The 22123-nt window shown below is 36.9% G+C and overlaps 1 protein-coding gene across 1 annotated transcript in view; it reads right to left on the reverse strand.

Annotated features, from left to right (window-relative positions):
• CDK15 (cyclin dependent kinase 15) overlaps window positions 1–22123 on the reverse strand; it is a 99917-nt gene that overhangs the window by 23029 nt on the left and 54765 nt on the right. The window contains exons 10-11 of the mRNA XM_074299044.1: window positions 18796–18859; window positions 4214–4262 (exon numbers count right to left, since the gene is read on the reverse strand). Coding sequence (XP_074155145.1) covers window positions 4214–4262; window positions 18796–18859 — 113 coding nt within the window. The remainder of the gene's footprint in view (window positions 1–4213; window positions 4263–18795; window positions 18860–22123) is intronic.

Genomic DNA, 22123 nt, shown 5'->3' on the forward strand with positions numbered 1-22123 from the left:
TAGACAGATAAATAGATGGATGGATGGATAGATGTAGAAGATCTATGAGGAGTGATATGAAGACTTCTTTTCAGTTCTGTCCATCTCACCTAGGGATATGTCTCATAAAAGTTTTTTGGTACTCTTGACAATAATTCCTAACTTACTCTTACAAATCATTGCTATTATGCACTTATCTCTTCTACCAGGTGACTGCCAATGATAGAGCCATAACTAGGGTAGGACAATGAGAGCTTTGCCCAAGGGTGTCCAAATTTAGAGGGTATTGACAATACTTACATGCTAGGAGTATAAAAACAACGGGGCTTAGCACATAGTAAGAATAATTAGCAAGTTAACAAATGGCATGCTTTCCATCACCACACCTCAGGCCACCAAGCTTTTGCACTTAGGCGAGTTCCTCTTCAATTTTGTTCCATCCACTTCCCTCTTCTCTCCTGTGGTTTTCCCAGCAGCAAATTTGAGGTGGATCAGGGTTTCTTTCTTCCTCTCATCCCATCCCATCCCATCCCATCCCATCCCATCCCATCCCATCCCATTCCATCCCATGAGGCCTTGGGGTCTAGCGTCTTTTTTCTCCCCACAATTTGAATGTTTCTTTAAGAGTTTTTCTAAGAGTGTATTTGTGAATCTTGTGCCAAGAGCCAAAGGATCAGTGTGTATTATTGATGCCAGTGATCTGTGCTTCGCCTTTTTATTTTATGCTTCTCCTCCATGTTTCATGATATGAATAGAAAGCCTTCAGCAAGAGAAGCCCTAATAGGAATTTCATGGGCTAAAATCTTGATCCCATTAGCTCCCTCCAAGTACTATATTCTCTCTAAAGATTATTACCCATAATATATATTATGGCTGCACTTATGGAAAAAAAGTAAATCCTCCTAGGAATAAATCTCTGATCTTGTTTTCTCCATCACTTTTCCTATTGACTTCTTGCTATCATCTTCTGAAATATGTTGTACAAAGAGTAGAAAGTACCTTCTACTTTGGGACTAAAAAAAATGACAAAACTACGGCTGTCATGAAATTATGTCATAAATCACTATAATCAACTCTATCCTCAAATAGCCTTCCTGCTAAATCAGGAGTGGAACCTGCAGGACAAAAAAGTATTTAGCAGGGCAAAGAAGGTCTACCCTATTATTAAAAGTTCATTAATAAAAATTTCAAAAGAATCCTGTCTTGGACTTTTCCTTCCAATATCAACTCAAAGGACATGGCACTCTTTCACCTGGCTAAAATTTCAGAAGTGATAGCATCCAGTGCTTATTAAAATTTGGAAATATTACAATTATACATGTAACTTGAAATTTCTTCTGTGTATAAAGATCTTAGTGTCTCATTTCAGAAGTTAAGAAGAAGAATTATGTGTAACAATAAAATTCAATTCAATCTCAAGTGACTGTGGAAAACACTAGCTGGTTACTACAGAACATATCTAGAATTTGGATACTCTTAAGGGTTTACGGCAATATCCTTGATTTCTTAACAAATAGATTGGCTTCAGATGCAAGGATTTCTCATGGGTATTCAGTGGAATCCCATTGACCACAAAGACACAGGAGCATAGTTTTTAGAGCTGGAAAAAGCCTTGGAAATCATCTAATCTTGGAATTTATAACCTGGGAACTGAGAACCTGTTTTTTTTAAAAAAGTATAAATTTTCACAACTTTATTTTAAAATAATTGATTTTCTTTATAATCTGGTATATTTTATTTTGTACATTTAAAAGCATTATTCTGAGAAAAGGTTCATAGTTTCAGTAAAGTGAATCCATAATATGGAAAAAGGTTTAGGCCCTCTGCCCTAGTTCAAATTCCTCATCTTACACACGAGGAAGCCAGAGCTCAGAGAAGTTAAGGGATACTCGAAGCATTGTCAGAATTTGACTCTAAGTTTCTTGCCTGTGAATGAAAGAGCTCTTTTTCCACCAACCTCGCTCTTGTTTACAGGATCTTTCTTAGTAGGAGATCATTTGTTCTTTGGGCAATCATTCTTCCAAGTAATTCATAGGACCACAGTTTCAGAACTAAAAGGATCTGTAAGTTTCATGGGCCAGAAATTTTGATCATAGGACTATAAATTTAGAGATAGAAAAACACTTAGAAGTCATTTCACATTTCTTATCTTCCAGGCAAAGAAACTGAGGTTATTTGGAGAAGATCATACAGGTTGTGAGGGAGCAAAAGTGAGTCTGGAACCTAGATCCACTCACTCCAAAGCCAGCACAGTACCAGGCTGGAAAGGATGACTTTTAATGCTCCAAATTCTGTAGTATCAATGAAGCAGCTGCTCATAATAAGACAACGAGCCTGTCACACACATTGCTATTTCCCAATCAGAAACAACATGGGAGATGCTTTGTTGTTGCTTGATGGTCAGGGCAAGGAGCATGTGGGTGGTACTTGGTTAAGTATAAAGTGAGTGATTGCTATCAAGCCAGGGGCATTTCACTCAAGAATTTACAGGCTAATTCAGTCCAGTGAACACCATGGCTCCTCTCAGAAGCCAACATGATACCCCAATGAGATCAAATGATGGTGACATTTTTTCTCAGCACACTTTCTAATAGCAGATGTAAAATCTTTTGTAAGCTTTTCATGAGCTCATACATGCATTGTTCCATGAATGAATCAAAAAGCATTTTAAGCCCTTACTATCTCCTAGGTACATCATTAGAACCGAGAATTTGTATTTTTGTTCAAATTCAAAAACAGGTGACGGTCTTTGTTCTTACAATCTAATGGGGAAAACAACATATATAAGGGAGTGGTTGCCAGGGAAAGAAGTTTTGGTCCCAGAAGTCAAAAGGAGTATGAGTGGAGCCTAAAGGATAAAGTATCAATTAGATAGTGCTATAAGCAAGAGAAGATGTTTAGTTCTGATGCTACAGGAGGAATAAAAAGTGGGACAAGCTCAGAGAGGCATTCAAGAAGATGCCATCCTGCCTACCTCTAGGAGCAGCAAAATCCTCTCCTATGTTGTAAGATGTAAATTTTGGGGTGCTTTGTGTTTGGGGGGTGGATTGTTGTTTTTGTTTGTTTTTGGAGAGAAACATCTCAGCAGCTGAGGGAAATAAAGGAATGCAACCTTAACTCCAAGTCAGTGGGGTTAGGCAGCCCAGGCATGCAGACAAGTGGGTGTTTACAGAGCTGTGTTCATGCCATCCCTGGAATGAGATGATAAATGAAAGTCCCTTTGAGCCTACCTCCAAGTTGGCTGTGTAAGTGACACTGGATCTCGGGCCCTACTGAGCTTTTAAAAAACAGTACAGAATCATGATGACATGCTAGCCAGAAGTCCCTCTGATAGCTTTCACTATGTATGTGTGTTTGTGACATACACCTAAGCTGCTGAATTGGCTGCCCCCCTCCCCAGCCCCCACTCTGTGCTCATGAACTTTAAAAAGCCTTCAAAATGCGCAAAGAGCAAACTCAGTTTGCCTTCCTTCAAGTGCACGTGATTTTCAGTGGAAAATATTCCCAGGTTTAGATAGGATCTTTGGCAGATGAAATCCTTTTCTCCATCTCCCCACCTGTGAAAGTGTGCTTTCCTTTGACATCTGAGCTCCTTTTCCCTGGATGTGCTTTCTGTGACTTCAGTGAAGCAAAAAGAACAGGGCCTTGGCTAATTAGTCTCCGATCAAATAATGCCGGTTATTGTAATTGGTCATTGTCCGAAGACGCCGAGTTCTTCTCCAGCCTTTAGGTTGCCTGGCACAGCTTAGTTAGCTAACTATTCTGGGAATGTTCCTATTATCTGTTTTTCTTTGCAAAAGAAACTGGGGTTTGTTGAAAGCTGGTAATAAAAGTCTGCCGTGGTCTGAGCTGAGACTGCGCAGAGAGGGCCTGGGAAAGCATGACCTCCATGAATCAAGTGCCCCCCACCCCAAATAGCCACTCAATGATGTTTAGTTTCCATGTATATGAGAATAATAAACCCACAAGGTTTTCCTGCTAGCTAACACTCCCTCCTCTGAGGATCTAGTGCTCTAAGGAGAGGGCACAAAACAAATTTAATGACCGAAAGCATTGAGGGTAAAATGGTTATACAGAAAAATCAACAACTCACAGACAATTTCCTATCAATCGCCGCCTTCATTTCCATAGTGGCTACGGTCAAAAGATGCAGGTGCTCAGTGACACTACTGGATGCTAGGTCCAGTTCGCTCTTTGGTTTCTGCTTAGAGAAAGGGTGTTCTAGGTGGTTTACCTGTTCCAGACGACCTGAAGACTCTGGGGCTTACTCAGCAGGAACCACTCTGGAAAAGGAATTCCACAGAATGATTAAAAATGAAATGGATGGGGGGGGGAACATTCTCCCTCACCTAAAAACCAACTAATCCTATGCCAAAAACGTTCTTTAAGGCATTGCCAACTATTTTATGAACATTCTAAAGGCTTTAGAGAAAGAATCACTAAATACAGAGCTAACAAGAAATTCTCAAACACCATCTATATGCAGAAGGCTGTGTTGAATGCTATAAGGGACACAAAAGAAGTCAGGCAAAGAAGCATTTATTTATGTCTTCTCTGTGCGAGGCTGAGTTCAACGTACTCGGAATACCAAGGGGAAAAAATGAAACAGTATCCTCTCCCAAGGATTCTATATTCAATTGGGGAAAGGGAGGGAAAGAGAGCCAAAATGCCCATGTATAAGTATTTATCAAAAATAAATACATGTAACAAGGCAATTTGGTGGGGGAAACTAGTAACTTAGATCATTAACCTAGAAAGTTTTCTATTTTGTTGCTGGAACAAAACATGAGTTCTGTTGCAGGGCAAAATAGAAATAATTCCAGTGATAAATGAAGTAAAACTATAGCAAAAGGAGGAGAGGAAGAGAATGAGCATTTACTACTATGTGCCAAACACTATACCAAGCACCATTTACAAATACTATCTCATTGGACCCTCACAATAGCCCTGCAAGGTAAGTGCTGTTATTTCCCCTATTATGCAGGTGGGAAACTGAGGCAAAACAGTGGTTGAGTGACTCATCCAGCTAATATCTGAAGCTACACTGAACTCAAGTCTTCCTGACTTCAGAACCAGCACTCTATCCACTGTGCCACTGCCCCCTCTACGCAATGCAATAAGGTGAGGCAACTTTTAGAAGTTTTCTTTCTTTTTTAAAAAAAAAATAATAGCTTTTTATTTTCAAAATATATGCAAAGATAGATTTCAACATTTATCCTTGCAAAAACTTGCATTCCAAATTTTTCTCCCTCCTTCCCCTTCACCTCCTCCCCTAGAAAGCAAATAATCTAAAATATGATAAACATGTACAATTTTAGAAGTGTTCTTATTATCTTAAGGTAACTGTTCATATAATCTGACCTGCAACAATAGAAAGGCATTCTGCTAGGGATAATCCAAAATGGATAATCAGAAAATCATTTTTATTTGCCTTTGGACAATGTTTGGTACTTATATTTAAATATGGATGAGTAATGGTACCTATATACTGCTTTAAAATGTTTCAAAGCATTTTCCATATGTTATGTCCTCTGAGCTTGACCACAATCATGTCAAGTAGATCCTATTGGTATAGTATTATGTTTATTATTCCCATTTTATAGATGAAGAAACTGAGGCTCAGAGACTGAAGTGACTTCTCTGTAGTCATACAGCTAATCAATATGAGAAATATAATCTGAACTCATATGTTCCAGATTCTAGGTGTGGCACTTTATCTACCATAGTTACCATGCTGATATGAAAAAAAGGAATGGATATAGATTACAACCTGCATTAATGGTGCCTATTCATGGATCTATAGAAGTACTATATAATAGATTTTGCCAGCGTTTTAAAAATCCAAACACCATACTACAATGATCAATTTCTAAAGTTATCACTCAGCTATTCCCTCATTTTTTAAAATCACAGATTAAATAAAGTATTTTCATGCTGTATACTTACAAGTTTTCTCTGATGACACCCCCCCCATTCCATAAACACTCATTCAGTTCCCAGTGCCACATAAACACAATACTGAAGTTCTCATTCCTTCTCTTTCTTTTCCCCTGGATTTTTAGGGTTTTGTTTTTTTTTGTTTGTTTGTTTTTTTTACAATCTGATACTTTTTGCTTTATTATATGACCATACATAACAATTATTCCTCACATTAGCCTTGAGATCTTTGAGGCTTTTTCCTTCCCTTGCCCCTGATACTTTTTATTTCTGACTGAACTTGTATTTTTTTCTCATTTCTTCCCTGCATTTCTACATTTTTTCATCTGCATTAGATCTTTTTACCTTCTTTTCCTCTTCCTTTTTTCCCATTCCCTCCTTTCATTCCCCTAGATGTTCTCTCTCTTCCTCCTCATCATAATATCGTCAAATGAAGCAGTTATTCCAAAGCAAAAACTACACTGGCTTTCTTCCTCTTTTCCTGCTTTTGTGGTGCATCTTTTGTTCTTTTCTAGCTACTGTCTCAGATTTCAAGTGACAGAAGGTGAGTGGGGGAGGTAGAGAAGAAAACAATCTTTATTTTCCCCCTTCTGGAAACCCTCTTACATCATTCTTCAGAAGCTATTTTGCAGTAGGAGAAATGGATCAAGTAATTTAAACTCTGCAAAACAAATGAACATCATATATAAGTACCAAAGTAGAATCCAAGTTCCCAAACTAACTTAATGCTTAGCTATTGTTGTTCAGTCTTTTCAGTCAGGTTCAACTCTTTGGGACCACATTTGGGGGTTTCTTGGCAAAAATACTGGAGTGGTTTGCTATTTCCTTCCGCAGCTTATTTTATAAATGAGCAAACTGAGGCAAATAGGGTTAAATGACTTGCCCAGAGTTACACAGTTAGAACATTTCAGAGTCCTTTCTGACTCCAGGCCTGATGCTTTATCCATCATTGTATGACTTAGCTGCCCTAGGACAGAGTAGTCAATTAATAAATGGTTATTGGTTGATTGTTTCCATTAGCTTATACTAGGAGTACATGCCATTTGATTTCTTATCTATAAAAGACAGAGTTGAGGTAGATATTGAAACTTTGCCTTCTGGAACAAAGATCATTAGAGTTGATTAAAAATTGAGGTTTGTAAGATCAAACTATGCTGAGTAAATCTGAGGCTTGGGTAATTGCTTGAAGTTCATACTTAGAGAATCTCCTTGGTCAAACAATGCAGTGACAGTGATTATAAAAAACGCTATTCTCCAAATCTCCTGGCATGAACTCAATATTTCCAAAGAGGACAATCAGGGTATGCAAGTTATTGGGAGAGAAAGAGGCAGGGCCCTAAACCTGTCTTTCAAGTTCAGGGCTCCAAACTTAATGACTCACCATATTTTCACCAGCCAGGCTTTCTTCTACTTAGTAGTATCATGAAAATGATGTATTTTCTGAATGTGAGCATTTTAAAAAATGAATAAAATAATAATAGGCTGGAGTAATGTGCCTTGAAGTTAAACTTTTGTATCATATCTGATAAACTTAGTTGGTACTCCCAAAGACTGGACTTGAAGTCACATACTCTTGAATTGCAAGGGTCTATGGAGGCTATATAAATTCATAGATTTAGAACTATGAAAACATAGATTTAGAGGTCAGTCCCCTCATTTTATAAATTAACAAACTAAACCTGCAGGTTAGGTGACTTGCCCAGAGTCAGACAACACAGTAAGTGTCAAAGGCAGAATTTGAATACAAGCCCTTTGATTCCAAAATCAAAGCTATTTTCATTGTATGATAGAATAAGCTTTATCTATACAACTTGAACCTAAATAAGATACCCTTCTATAATATCTCTGACATGTGATTGCTCAGCCAACTTTTAAATATCTCTAGTGACAGGAAAGTCATCCCTCAAAGCAATATATTCTTCTTTTAGGCATTCCTAATTGTTAGAAAAAATTTTTCATATTGAGATGAGATCTGCCTCCTGATTGCTGGAACCAGCTCATACTGGTGCATAAGAGATGACTGTTATTTTCAATGAGAACATTTGCACCTCTGCAATCAGCAATCCTTCCTGTAAGATTTAATTTATTTTGTATTGAGGTTCAATAGTAATGGGAAAATGTTAATAACACAAAATAAACTTAAAAGTATGTCATATATACAATTTTTTGGGGGGAGAACCAGTGCCAAACATTTATCTATACACCTCTGCATACACCATAATTCCACTCTAGTTGGCAGGATACATGGCTATGGAAAGGCTCATTGATGTGGCTCAATCATGGTCATGTGATTATATTCATTTTCTATAAAAAGGACAAAATGGGCTTTTTCTTTTTTAAATCAAGTATGCAGATTTTAAGTTGTGTCTAATGAAATGGAAGCATGATATCAAAAGCAGAACCCAATTCTCATAAATTCTTTCAGCAAAAGGGAGGTTTTATGTTTCTTGATGATGATTAAAGCTTCCTAAAATTACAATTTTGGACCTCAAAGCACAATGTGTTGCACATAGTAGAAGCTGAATAAATATTTCTCAGTTTCCTGATTAACTCTGAAATATTTTCCTCCTAGGTCTGTCTCATACTTGGATAAACTGAGGGAAAAAGTACCTGTTCAAGATCTGGGAAGCACAATCAAGTCTTTTAAATCTCAAAGCTTTTATCTCGCTAGACTAGCCCACCCTCCCACTCCCATTCAGATAACCTGATGAAAGTGACCTTGCATCTCTCATATTGATTTTTCATGTAGTTAAACTGCCCCAATCAATGAGAGAATGCTCCCCCAATAGACAAGTGTTTTACCCAACACCATTCCAGGAGGAATTGGTTCTTCTGTTTTCAACCTCTTCTAAAAATAACAGGTCTGTAATGTGGCCTCCTCTTCATTCCTATCACAACTATTTTGTAGCAAATCATTGGCAAGACTTTAGCTCTCTTTCCTTTCCAAATCTTTTTAGGATTCCCTTTGAGAACAATGGAATTTTTGAGAAGAAGAGACATCAAAAATTTGCAAAAAGGAACCAATCTACCATTGAAGACCTTGATAACAATAAAATAAAAACAAAAGTTATACTGTTGCTATCCTAATAAAAGGCTATATTTTACATAAATGTTTAATGAAGTCAAATACACAACTAATGGAAACTTGGTTACTGCTTAATCAACAAACACTTGCTGATTAGTGGCTAACATTACCGTGGTATCACTATTTGAACTCTACTTAAAACATTTTCCAGTTACTATGGTTTTGTCATAGTTGACCAAGGTTATCTTGTCAAACTGTCTCCCACTATTTATCAAATTCAAGACATTCTCAAGATACCATATATTTGAGCAATTAATAATGTTGCTACTCTTCTTTGGCTATATCTTAAAAGTAACTTAAAAAACACCCTTTAAACTACTGTGAAGTGCATATATGTATGCATATCTGAATGTTTTGTTAAAGCTGAAGTAGCATTATGAAAATATGTGGTCTATTTGTGTCTATCAAAGCAATTGCCATATTTCTTGAGTAGATGAAATTGTTTAAAATCTCCTAGGCTTATATAGTCTCTTCTTGTATGGTCAGGATGCCAAAGTATTTTCAGGCAATTTTGAAGAAGGTATCCTGTGGAATGGAGCTAGGGCACTCATGTTTACATTTTCCTCCAAAGATTTAAAATCAACTTTCTTGGGGCATCAGAAAGAAGCTATTGGGAAATTTATGATCTATCACTAAGAACTTGATTCTAAGGAACAAACAGTAGTTCCTATACAGTATAATTGAAAGTGTACTGGATTCAATTAGAGGATGTGATTGGAATCCAGACCCTTCTACTTTCTGAGTAATTGTGGTCTCTCTTTTCAGTCTCATTTTCATCATCTGTAAAATGAAGGGGTTGGACTAAATGAACTATCAAGTCTTTTCTAGATTGTAATTCTATCTGTTCAAATAATGAGGAGATGAGGAAAAATCCTAGGAATAATACCAAGACATCCCTGTTGCCTTCCAACGGGAATCCTGCCTGTTAAATAGGGACTCTCAGAAATCAAACTAATTCCTGGATACATCACAACAACTAAAACCATTTATTCTGCAAACTTTTTAATCAAAAGTTTAAAAATCACAAGTTTTGATGGTCAAATAAAAATTCCTTGAGGACAAGGACTACTTCTACTTTGTCTTTGTAACCCCAGGACCTAGAACAGTGGTTTCTGGATGAAAGAATCATAAATTTAGAACTGAAAGATAAATCATAAATCATCAAGTCTAGTATCTCCATTTTACAGATGAGTAATTGATAAAAACCTTCCTCTATAGAATATTTTGGCATCTCAACCATACAAGAAGAGACTATAAGCCTTGTAATGCCAAACATTCCCAGTATACAATAATATGGTAATGTTTATTCAAAAGGAAAGGAAGCTCATCTTCTCAAGAAAGATAGCAGTTGCTGTGGTAGACACAAACAGGCTACAAATTTTCATGATGCTATCTCAGCATTAGGAAAACATTCTGACTTGCCCATGGTCAATTATACAGTAAACATTTAAAAATATTTGTTGAATCGAATTTATTTGAAGGTTAGCAACAAAGATTCATTTATCAAAACAGTATCATCATGCCTTTAGTATAACACTGAAGGGGGCAATTTAAGATATTTCTTTATTTTAGAGTTTAGTTGAGGATGGAAATTATCTTAGAAATTGAACTAGCACCATACTTTAGGCCCAAAGCACCTCCCTGGAGTTGGAAAAAAACTTGACTGTTTTCTCCATAAAATCATTTTACCTGCTTTTGATTTGCTATGCTTTTTCCCCAACTCTAAAATCATGTACTTCTACTCAATATAAACTAATAATTGCCACAAAATAAATTAAAGATGAGAAAACTAAAAATAAATGTAGGGAATAGGAGAAACTATTAATGAAGATCAAAGTGGAATGTGTATCTAAATTAATTTCAGTGACTGATTTGGGGAATGGGTTAATAAAGATGTTAATAGTAACTCCCCAGGAGCTTTTTTGCTAAGCTCTAGGACTGAAATAGTAATGAGCCCAATCATGGTTCATAGCATCTCAAATGCTAGGCCTTTCATTAGCATCTGGGAGGAAAGGCTGCTGGAATTCTGACTCAAGAGTAGAAAACTATGATTCTACTGATAGGGCATTTTAGAAACCTGTTACCAAAATGTCTTAATCATTTTAGGACAGAGATTTCAAAAGCAGTATGGGCTTAAAAGCTCAAACCACAGAGTAGGTTTTCTAAGTAAGGAGGATGGGAGTTCAAATACGACATCAGACACTTAACACTTACTGTGGAACTCTGGACAAATCATTTAATCCTAATTGCCTGCTCCTGTCCTCCCCACCCCAAACTCCAATAACAACTTGGATCTGGGTGACAGAAAGGAGGACAATTAATTTATAAAATGGGATAATCAGAAGAGGGTGAAAGGAAAATTATCAGCTATTCAAATTGATTTGGTGTTGATATTTGAAGCTACATATACAACTGTATTTCAATATGTTTCCTTTGTCTTCCCATGTATTTTATTTTATGCATTTTAAAATATTAGTCAGAGAAGAGGTTCCTAGGCTTCACTAGGCTGAAAAAGGATCCAAGGCACAAAAAGGTTGAGAATCCCTGTTTTAGACCAAGGGAAGGACTGACAAAAATGATGTCAGTAGTTCAGAGGCAGAAGAGTTGAAGGTGGGAAATGGGGGGAATAGTGAAATAAGAGATAGAAATACTGGGAGGCATTAGATCTCAAACAAGCCACTCAGAGTAGGCAAGAAGAGTTGTATTTCCTGGTAGCATCACATGAATTACAGAATTGGAAGGATTCTTAGTGCCATTTAGTACAACCCATATATATAAAAAGAATCCCCAGTATAACACATCTGACAAATAGTCATTCAGCCTATGCTTAAAGTGGGAGACCAACTCACACAACTCTAATTGTTAGGAATTTTTTTTTTGAGATCAAGATTAAATTTGCCTTTGTAACTCCTACCATTGTCCTTGGTTCTACTCTCTGGGGACAAACAGAACTAGAGGAAACCTTCTGCAAAACAGCCCTTCAAATACTTTTCCCTACTACCACCACTATGACCCTAGGCTTCTCTTCTTCAGGCTAAATATCCCTATTTCCTTCAACTGATTCTCATATATCACAGCCTCAAGGCCTTTTATCCTCTTAGTTGCTTTCTTCTGGACACCCTTGGGCTTATCAGTGCACTTCTAGAGCCATAATGCTCAGAACTGAACACAATATTGCAAATAAGGTCAGCACATAGTGGGACTCCTATCTCCCCATGTAGCCTTAAATCACATTAAGTTTTTGGGCTGCCATATCATACTTCAGCTTCTAATGAGCTTGTAGTCCACTAAGACCCTATTATATCTCTAGATCCTTTTGAGAACAACTACTGTCTCATCTTCCCTCCCTCCTCCCCATCTTTTACTTGTGAAGTTGATTTTTTTAATCTAAGTAAAATTTATTTATCCCCTTGAATTTAATTTTATTATGGAATATTATATTATAATGCTCTAGCTTGTGAAAAATCCTTTCGTTAATCAATGAACATTTATTAAGAGTTTGCTATGTCAACCTAGGCACTGTGCTAAGTGCTGAAGATAGGAAGGTATTCTCAAGGAACTCATAGACTAATGGAGAAACAATATGCAAACAACTGTGTGAACAAACTATATCCAGAGTAAATTTGAAATAATCAAAAGAGGGAAGACACTAGAATTAAATTGGATAAGGAAGTTTTCTTGTAGAAAATGATTTAATTGGGACTTGAAGTTAGGAAAGCCGGGAATCAGAAGTAAGGAAAAAAGAGCATTCCATATATGAAGGCAACCTGCAAAAATACCCAGATTCAGGAGATGGGCTCTCTTTTTTGAGAAAAGGCCAGGGGACTAGTTCAAGAGTTAAGGGGGAAAAAGAGTTAGGGAGCTGGGAATTAAGATATAAGAAGATTACAAACTGAGGCATGCCTAGATTATAAAGGGCTTTGAGTGCTAAGAAGGATTTTATATTTGATCCCAGAGTCATTGTATTTTACTCAGGGATACTGTTTGTAACATGGTTAGAGCTTCCATTTAGGAAGATCATTTTGAAAGCTGAATGGAGAATGTACTGGAGTGGAGAAGCACTCATGGCAGAATCCATAGTTCAAGTGTGGGAAGATGAGGATTAAGACCATAGTAGGGACAGTGCCTAAGGAAAGAAAGGGGATGTGTGTGAGAGATGTTTCAAGAGTAAAAATAAAAAAATCATGGCAACTGATTGGATAAGGGGTCGAGAGAGGGAGAAGTCAAGGTTCTGTACTCTCAACAGTAATAGTAAAGATAGGAAGAGGAGTGGGATTGGGGAAAAAGACAAACTCACTTTTGGATATGTTGAGTTTAAGATATATAGTGGATATCCAGTTCCAGATATCTAACTGACATTCATTGATGCAAATCTGGAGGTTATCAAAGAGGTTAGGGATCCTAACTGTCATTCATTTTGATAACTTCTTGCTATTAATTAATTCCTATAGTTAAAATAGCACACAGCTCTGGTGATCATGAATACCACTGTACTAACAGACCATTCCAGACAGCTATTAGGCAACTTGTGAGCTACAAGTCTGATTGTATTCACATGTATAACCACACACAGAGATGGTCCAAACCCTTTGGGTTCAGAGCATTATGGCTTTTTATCATCACAATAGGGGCTTTCATCATTTTAAATTTCAATCTTTATCTGTCCTATGGAGAGTGAAACATCCATCCTGGAATTCAGATCAAAACTGAACCTTCTGAGAGTGGAGATTGTCACTGACAAGTTGCCATCTGATACCATTTGGAAGTCGCTGGCTATTTCTTGCTTCCATCTTGTGGTAGAAAGCTGAAAACACAAGAAAGGAATCTGGGAGCCTGCTGTAGGTAGGATTCCCTTTGCTTCCCTCTAATACATGTGATTGTCAGTCCCTGCAGAGCCTTTTGTAAAAACTGTTTCCAGGCTTTCAGATTTCCACCAAAATCTTCCCATTTGAAAACTTCCAGGGTGAAGGTTTCCTTCCTCTAACAACTGAAAGAGCACCAACCAGGATAATCCCGGATGCTCCCCTGTTGCTGGACTCATGTCTCCAATCAGTCATGACTTCAGCAGCAGATACTCCTTTAAAAGTTCCAAGGACTCTCTGGACTATACTCTCTTCCCTATGGGAACAAGCATCAAAGAGACTGGAATAAAATGCTTTGCACACATCAGGGACTAATTGCCAATTTGGCAAATGCATTGACTAATGTCATTCACTGTTATTTCTAAATCCTCTCCTGTCCTTGACCCCCACTATCTAGATGTAAACTTGGAACCATTAGTGGAGAAGGATAAAGTCTTCTGGTACCACGAATGGAATTGAGAGGGATTTAAATTCAGTGCTTTTGAGTGTGGTGAAATGAACACAGCAGTACATTAATGCTAGGATTTGAGCTCACACAGCATGAGAGCTTTCAAAAACCATGTTTAAGGAAGCAAACAGAGCCACTACCAACCCTTTCAGAGGAAGCAAAAGAAGTCGGACAAAACAAGTGAGTACAAATAAAAACTGCAACTGTGCTGGAATTAGGTAGGAAGAAAAAAGACTTTCTTTACCAAAGAAGATTCACATATGGGATAATGACAGTACACCCTGCAAAAAAGTTGGTAAGCTTTGGCTGGTTAGATGCTGCTAGATGCTTGGAAGCATCTTCAAACTGCCCCCACATTTGGCTGACAAAACTGGGTCAATTGTCAGGGTGGAATCTGGATTAAAATTCGGTAGGAAAGGAAATTTGGGAAATGTGAGCAGGATACCAGGACCACTGAAGTGTAAATAAAAAAATCAAAAAACCTATACACCCTAATTTTCTCTCAAAATTAACTGTTTTTTATGTTCCCAAGAAAGGCAAATTGCTTAATTTGGGATCAGTTCCCTTTTACTGTAGACTTTTTTTTTTTTTTTTTTTTTTTTTTTTTTGGTTCTAACTGGTTCTTCCAGTCCCCGTGTGAGCTATGATCAAATCAATAATACTTTTTAAATGTAGAATGTTCTGAGAGCCGTAGGTCCTGTGGGAAATAATACTCTTGGTCCTCAAAGGAGAGGTGGGTTCCAAAGTATGAAGCCAGGATTTTCTTGGGGGGAAGGTATTTTGCAAAAAAGGGGAGAGGATAAAAAGTCCCAAAAGTAAATTAATATCGTACTAAAATTCTATATTAGCAAATTTTAATGAGAAAAAAGTTTCAGCTTGCTCTGAACATCTGGATTTCTTTCTCTATGCCAGCCTCCCAGGATCCACTTATCCACCTCTTCCCAGAATTGAGATTTTTAATATCTTCAAATTTTAAGATGATAAACTCTCCATTCTAATCCCATGCCATCCTTGTTTATTTCCCGCTAACTCCTGATAATCTTATTCACCGAAAACCCAAATTCTTCCCCAGTCCTCTTCCCCTCCCCCACCACAGGCTGGTTAGTTCTGGAGACGACACATTCCCAGTTCTCCCCGCCAGTTTGATTAATGTGTCTTGGCTAATTGTGTGAAAGATGGCAGTCCTTTAGCAAGTGTGACCAGTTTATTGTTCAGCCAATCACGGGAGCCTCAGTTAGCATGTGAAAGGGGTGGGGGGAGGGGGGAGGGGGAGTGCTCTATCGGCTGAGTCAAAGGAGGAGCATTTTGGGGGGTCACAGGGCAACACCCACTTCTTTGAGGGGATGTTACTATGCTCTACTAAACCTGTAAACCTCTTACTCAAAGCACTTTTTTCTCCTCCCTCCTTTTTCAAGTAGATCTTTTTTTCCCATGGTGCAAGCAAGCAAGACACTGGCTAGTCTGCAGACGGATTTCACGTTCCAGGGTTTTTAATATTTCACTTTTATATTTCGGTTAGAGAATGATCCTGCTGAGAGGCTGGGAATCCGTGCTCATCAGATCCCCTCGCTGACACTTGGATATATTGCTCTGAAAGCTATCCCAGGAGAAAACATTAAACAAAAAAAAAAAAAAAAGCCTACTTTTCAAAGCCTACTTCTCAATCTGCCCACATCAAAATAAGACAACTGGCCCTTTGAAGTTGAGGACACAGACTTCTCAGCCAGCTTCCAAAAAAAAAAAAAAAAGAAAGAAAGAAAAAGAAAGAGAGAAAGAAAGAAAGAAAGGGAGAAAGAAAGAGAGAAGGAAAAAGAAAGAGAGAAAAAAGAAAAGGAGAAAAATGAATCGTTTCAATTGTATACTCTTCTCTCTTTGCCCACATCAAAATCAGGGAGAATATCCCTTTAAACCATGGCCAGAAAGCCTTTCAACTTAATTCTATTAATAAAGGTCATCAGGAGAGCAGGGAAAAGATGATTTGCCACTCTGTGTTGCCTTGCTATCCAGTGTAAAATGTCCATCCCCTAAACTATGTCAGCCCCCTGTGCGGTACTATCAGTACTACTGAAGACTGATTTTCTTTTTACAAATCAATATTGAAATGGAAGGAGCTGAGTTCCTAGAAGAAGAGGGGGACAAGCACAGGTGCTTATACCTTTTAGTGATTCCTTCAGCGTTTCAAGCAACACCCTGCACCTTTTCTGTGGAGAGGAGAAAGTAAATCTTGGGAAAGTGGAAAGTACAAGGTCAGGGATGATGGTTCTTTGGGGATACTTCTGAGTTGACAATAGATTGGTCTTGGGCTGTGTTGTTGCTCCCTTATAAATTACTACCTGTTGTGAATTGTGGTTTGTGTTACTGATGTCATTGGTCCTGTGTCCAAGACATGACAGATTCTTCAATTTTCAATATACAGAATTTCTTAAAAGTCTTAGTGCTATCATGTTTAAATAGCTTTAAAAACTTAAAATGGCACTAAGACTTCTGGGATACCCTGATTGTACCTAGAATATCTTACTAATAACTTGAGCAGAAGAGTTAAAAAGGTTTCACCTTTTGAATGAGTCATTTTGAATACTTGGTTTTAGTGTGTTACCACAGTCTTAAAACAAAGAAGAATTCTTAACAGTGTGCACCTTGGCCAAAAGAGAGACTGGATAAAAGACTGGATGAGTTACTGCAAATCCACCATCATTATTTGAACAAAATGCCTAGGAGATCCAGAGCCCTTTATAAAACTTAAATCATTACATGAATGTTAGCTATTATAATTATAATAATAATTATTGTTAATTACACTCATCAGGATAATTAATTAATGAAGGGAATCTGGTGGCAGTGATCATTGCAGTGGTTAGAATAATGTTTGTTTTATCTTCCATAAAATAACTGTGCCCCTAAACTTCTATCCAAGTAAAAACTGTGGAAACTTAAAGGGACCATATTTCTGATTGTCCTAGTGCAAGAGAGGAAGCATGAAGGGAGGGAGAAAATGAGGAGCCATTTTTCCTCATTCTTTCTTGGGAAATGGCACTGTTTTCAAGGCCTTGGTTTTTGTGAGGAGCCTGTTAGTGCCTTTCTTCACTGAGCCCTAGGGGCTGGGAGTAGGATTGGGGAAATGGCCCTATTCCAAACCCACTTACTTGCTGGGGTGGAGATTGATTTTTTGTTAGGATTGGAACTCCTGGATTCTAAACTATAGCTCAATTGCTAAGTAATTATATTTAGCATATTATCATTCAGTTTGGATATCATAATTCTCAAAGCAACCAAACATATTTTACAGTTATTCCCTCTCCTTCAAGGCCAAGGAAACCTTATATGAGACTATAAAGTATCTGTATAAACCTTGTTGATTAAACCAAGATGTCTATTGGTTGATGTGCATCTGGTTGAGTTAGGATAGTAGGAAAGCAAAAATACTCAGCCTTCTATTTCTCTCATTCTCCTCCTCACTTTCAATTTGCCTACCCCTCCTCCATCACACACTATTTCCTGCTCTCTAAGAGCCTCTCTCCAGGGTAAGCTCAAACCAAAGGGGGCAAAAACAACATTGTTGAAGTGTCAGACAGAAAGATTAAAGAAATCCAAGTGATCTGTGGGTCTAAGTAGACCTGCTCTGTTTCTCTTCTCCATGAAATCCCAGATCCTTGAAGTATTAAGATGAAGTAATTGCAAATGCACTCCCTCGACTAACAATGACCACAACCATTCCACAACTAGATATAAGCTTTCCCAAACTTGGGTTGATTCAAAAATGATAGACATATGCTATATGATTAGGTCCATAATGGAAGTCTACCTAACTTGATAAGAATCTACAGAACTTACATTTCCACTGGCAGAGCTGCTGAGAATTCAGTGTCCCCTCCACACTATGATGACGAAGAGACCTATAGCTTACTTCAGGACATGCATAGAGGTTTTTTCCTTTAGTTTTCTTTCTATATTTTACATAATGCAACTGTCCTAGGACTTAAACAAAGGAAAATTTAGTGACCTCCACAGGTTTTCCTTAGCTAGATATCTATTCTCTATGTGACCCTTATTAATAGAACTTATTTGCAAGCCTTCTGAGTCATGATTTAAAGGATTTTGCTGTCCCTGATTTTGATATGGGCAAGGTGAAGAGTATACAAATAAAAGGATTGATTTCTTTCTTTCTGAGGTCATATCCTGCCTTCATATCCAAAGCTGAATGAATTAGGAAATGGAGACAGAATTAACCAGTATGTTAGTTTCAAATATCGATCAGCTCCAATTTTTATTTCCTATGGTTGAGAGAAGTCAATTAACTCTACCTCTTGCCACAGAGCTCTTTCTTAGAAAAGTGAAAACTCAGACAAATGTCAAAGGAATAAAAGACCTTGACTAGCCCAAATTTCAATGGACAGCCGACAGAAGACTCATATCTGGTACTTAATGGCCATTGTTGTATTTACATGGTTTCTCCTAAGAACATTTTAAAGTTTTGTCAGTATTACCTGGATTGTAGTTAGGCAGCTTGGAAACTCCAGGCCAAGTATCCTCAGTAGGGACTCCCAATACCTATGAAGCCAAAGGAAGAGAAATAAAAGGCAGAGAGGACAGATGAGTAGGGCAAATTGTAAGGGAAACAGTCTAAATGAGATAGAATGAGGGAAGAAGTTGCTATGAGTTATAAACTCACCAAAAAATAAAACAAAACAAAACAAAACAAAAAAAACAAAACCCAAGCTTTGTATTTGACTTAATTTAGGAAATTATTTCTTTGGAAATACTTATGGCCAATATCAATGCTTGCAAGAATAAATTATATACATTACCACTAATTTGTTGGTTAATCTTGAGATTAAGATCATAGAATCTGTAAGGCTTTATCTCTTATTATTCCTTTTCAGGCATTTTAGCACTCCAAATAAAATGACCTACTAGATATCCCCCAAATTTAACATCCCATCTTCTACCTTCATGAATTTGCAGAGGTTCCCTTCCATGTGTAAAATTCACTTAACTCTTCATCTTAGAATACTTGGCTTTCTTGACTAGCCTCAGTAGTGCTCAGTATGGAAACCTTTCCTAACCCCCAATTGTTAGCACTTTGCCACTTAAATTATCTGTTTTTCTCTGTATGTTTTTTATCTCCACAGTAATAATTACCAATGCATATGAATATGACACACTTGTGTATATGTTTAAGAGAGACAGAGGGAGAGAGAACTTTAAAATTTGTAAAGGACTTTACATGCTATTTCATTTGATTTTTTTTCAACAGTTATTACTATCCCCATTTTACAGATGAGGAAACTGAGGTTGATGTTAAATACCTCACAACAAGCCATCCACATAACAGTCTCATTTGAATGAAAGCCACTCAAAAGCAGAAGCTCTTTCATTTTTGTCTCTATGTCCTCCAAACCTAGTCTAGTAGTTGCTTAACATGTTTGTTGAACTGATTGAATCTATGACATCACACTCAAATTTGATACATGCTCATAAATATAGATATTACTTTAATTTTCCAGCCTGGTTATTACAAGCCTACAATCCACCATACTCAACTCACAATTCCCTTATCTCCTCCTACCAATCACAATTAACATTACAAAGAGTTAATTGGTAATGGTTAACATCTATATTATTGACATGTAGAAATCTCTCAGAAGTAATGAATATATAAGTAGGAGATATTTAATAGCCTTAGACTATTTAAATCTGAAGGCCAATCTGAACTTCTGTAACAGAATACAAGCAGCCTACTTATAGAAGGATATAATAAGTGCAGCTCTTAATGGTTTGGGGCTTGTCTCACAACAAGGTAATAAAATGCTGGGGGTTTTTTGGTGTTTTTTGGTTTTTTTTTTTTTTCCCTCGTTAAAATAGGACATAAATGGTATAGGAGAAAGAGTGCTTGGTCAGCAAGATAGAATATAGAGATTCAAGTCCCATTTCCACTATTTACTCGATATGTGACTGTGGGCAAGTCACTTTTTCTTTTTGAACTGCAGTTTCCTCATCTTAAAAAAAAAATGGGGTAGAAATAGATGATCTTTAAGGTCCGGTCCCCTCACATTCTCAGTTTTCTTATGAAACCTTCTACTCCCTTCACTAAGCAGATGAAAAAACACCTGGAAAACTTATAGGTTTTTCCAAACACCCTCCTCTAGGCTAAGGATAGCTCAGAGAATCTTGGAATCTATTCTGAAAGAAAAAAAAAAAGAATTGGGCCAATTAAAAATGAAAAACATAAAAACAACTACCACGCACTGATTAATCTCTCAACTCCCTTCCAGCTCTAAAGTTCTAAGCTCTCTATGTGTAAACAAGTGGGTGTGGCTCACTTGTGCCCACAAGTTTTCATTTGACTGATGTGCCTACCAGCTGGTTGATCACAATGAAAAGAAACAAGAAAGTCAACTGCTTGACTGTGACAAGATAGCATCAATAGTGAATTCATACTCCTAATGACAAAAACAAACAAGCATCATTTTCATAGTTGTGTTTTGTTAGAATAATTTGAATTGTTATTATTTATTCTTCAGTTTCAAGCAGGAATTATATATTTATTTTTAACTATTAAGGTATGGTTCAGTGATTCCATTTTTTAATTTTAATTTTTAATTATTTTTTTTTTAGGCAATTGGGGTTAAGTGACTTGCCCAGGGTCACACAGCCAGGAAGTGTTAAGTGTCTGAGAGCAGATTTGAACTTGGGTCGTCCTGACTTCAGGGCTGGTGCTCTATCCACTGCGCCACCTGGCTGCCCCAATTCCATTCTTTTAAAAAAATACTTTGTTGTATCATCAAAAATTTTATTGGACCTTTAGGTAATAGTATTTGTACTATTTATATCCACTGCTTGAGAAAATAGCATGATGACAAAGATATAATAAATTCATTAATACTTTAAAGTGAATTTTTATTTTATTAATCATAAAAGCATCTACCTATATTTGGAACACATATATATATGTATATATACATATATATACCAGGTTCATTATTTATTAAGTCTATGAGAGATATGTTTGCTTATGTTTATATCTAGTCTGTACCCTGTAGGTTCAAAAATATGCTATTGTTTTTTAACATGACATTTTAAAGTTCCAATAAGATTTCTAAACAACATTTTCGATCTCTGATAACTTCTTGCCTCTTAACTTTCCCTGAAGATGACATTGAAAATTTTCCTAATGTAATTCAGTAAGAAAAAAATCTTTAGCATGGTTTACAAGAAAAGTTAAAGATCACAGATTAAAACTTTGAGTCAATGAGTAGGGTTTCTTTGTTTTGGTTTTAACCTACTATGAGCTGGTGTAACTAATACTTTTATTTTATTTACATTTCTAAAAATGGGAATTAAAATTAAATGCTAATTTCCATTGATAAATGGAAAGACAGTATAATTCATCTTACTTTTCCTTGAACAAGGACTAGATCTTTTGCTACAATATTTATGCCCAGTAAAATAGTTTGATCAGAAAGACAATGGTGATAGGAATTATGGAACAAGAGAAAGTTGTTCATAGGAATGACATTTTAGGAAGTTAGGTGACTGGAAATACAAGTCTTCTCTTTATATGTGTGCCTCTGATACTGGACATCTTTACACTTACACAGTAAATTAAAAGGGAAATGATAGTTAAAATTTGGGAAATTTGGACCCACATCAGAAACAGTTGATTTAAGAAAAAAAATTGCTATATCAAAGACGATTATTCATTTTTGTCTGTACCTGTGATTTCACTGGTACTGGGAATTATCTGTAACTCAGGTCTAAGAGAGTTGCCTGGTACAAAGGTGTTAAGCAATTTGCCCCTGATCCCACAACTAA

The sequence above is a fragment of the Sminthopsis crassicaudata genome, chromosome 3, assembly GCF_048593235.1.
Source record: "Sminthopsis crassicaudata isolate SCR6 chromosome 3, ASM4859323v1, whole genome shotgun sequence".
Lineage (NCBI taxonomy): Eukaryota > Metazoa > Chordata > Mammalia > Dasyuromorphia > Dasyuridae > Sminthopsis > Sminthopsis crassicaudata.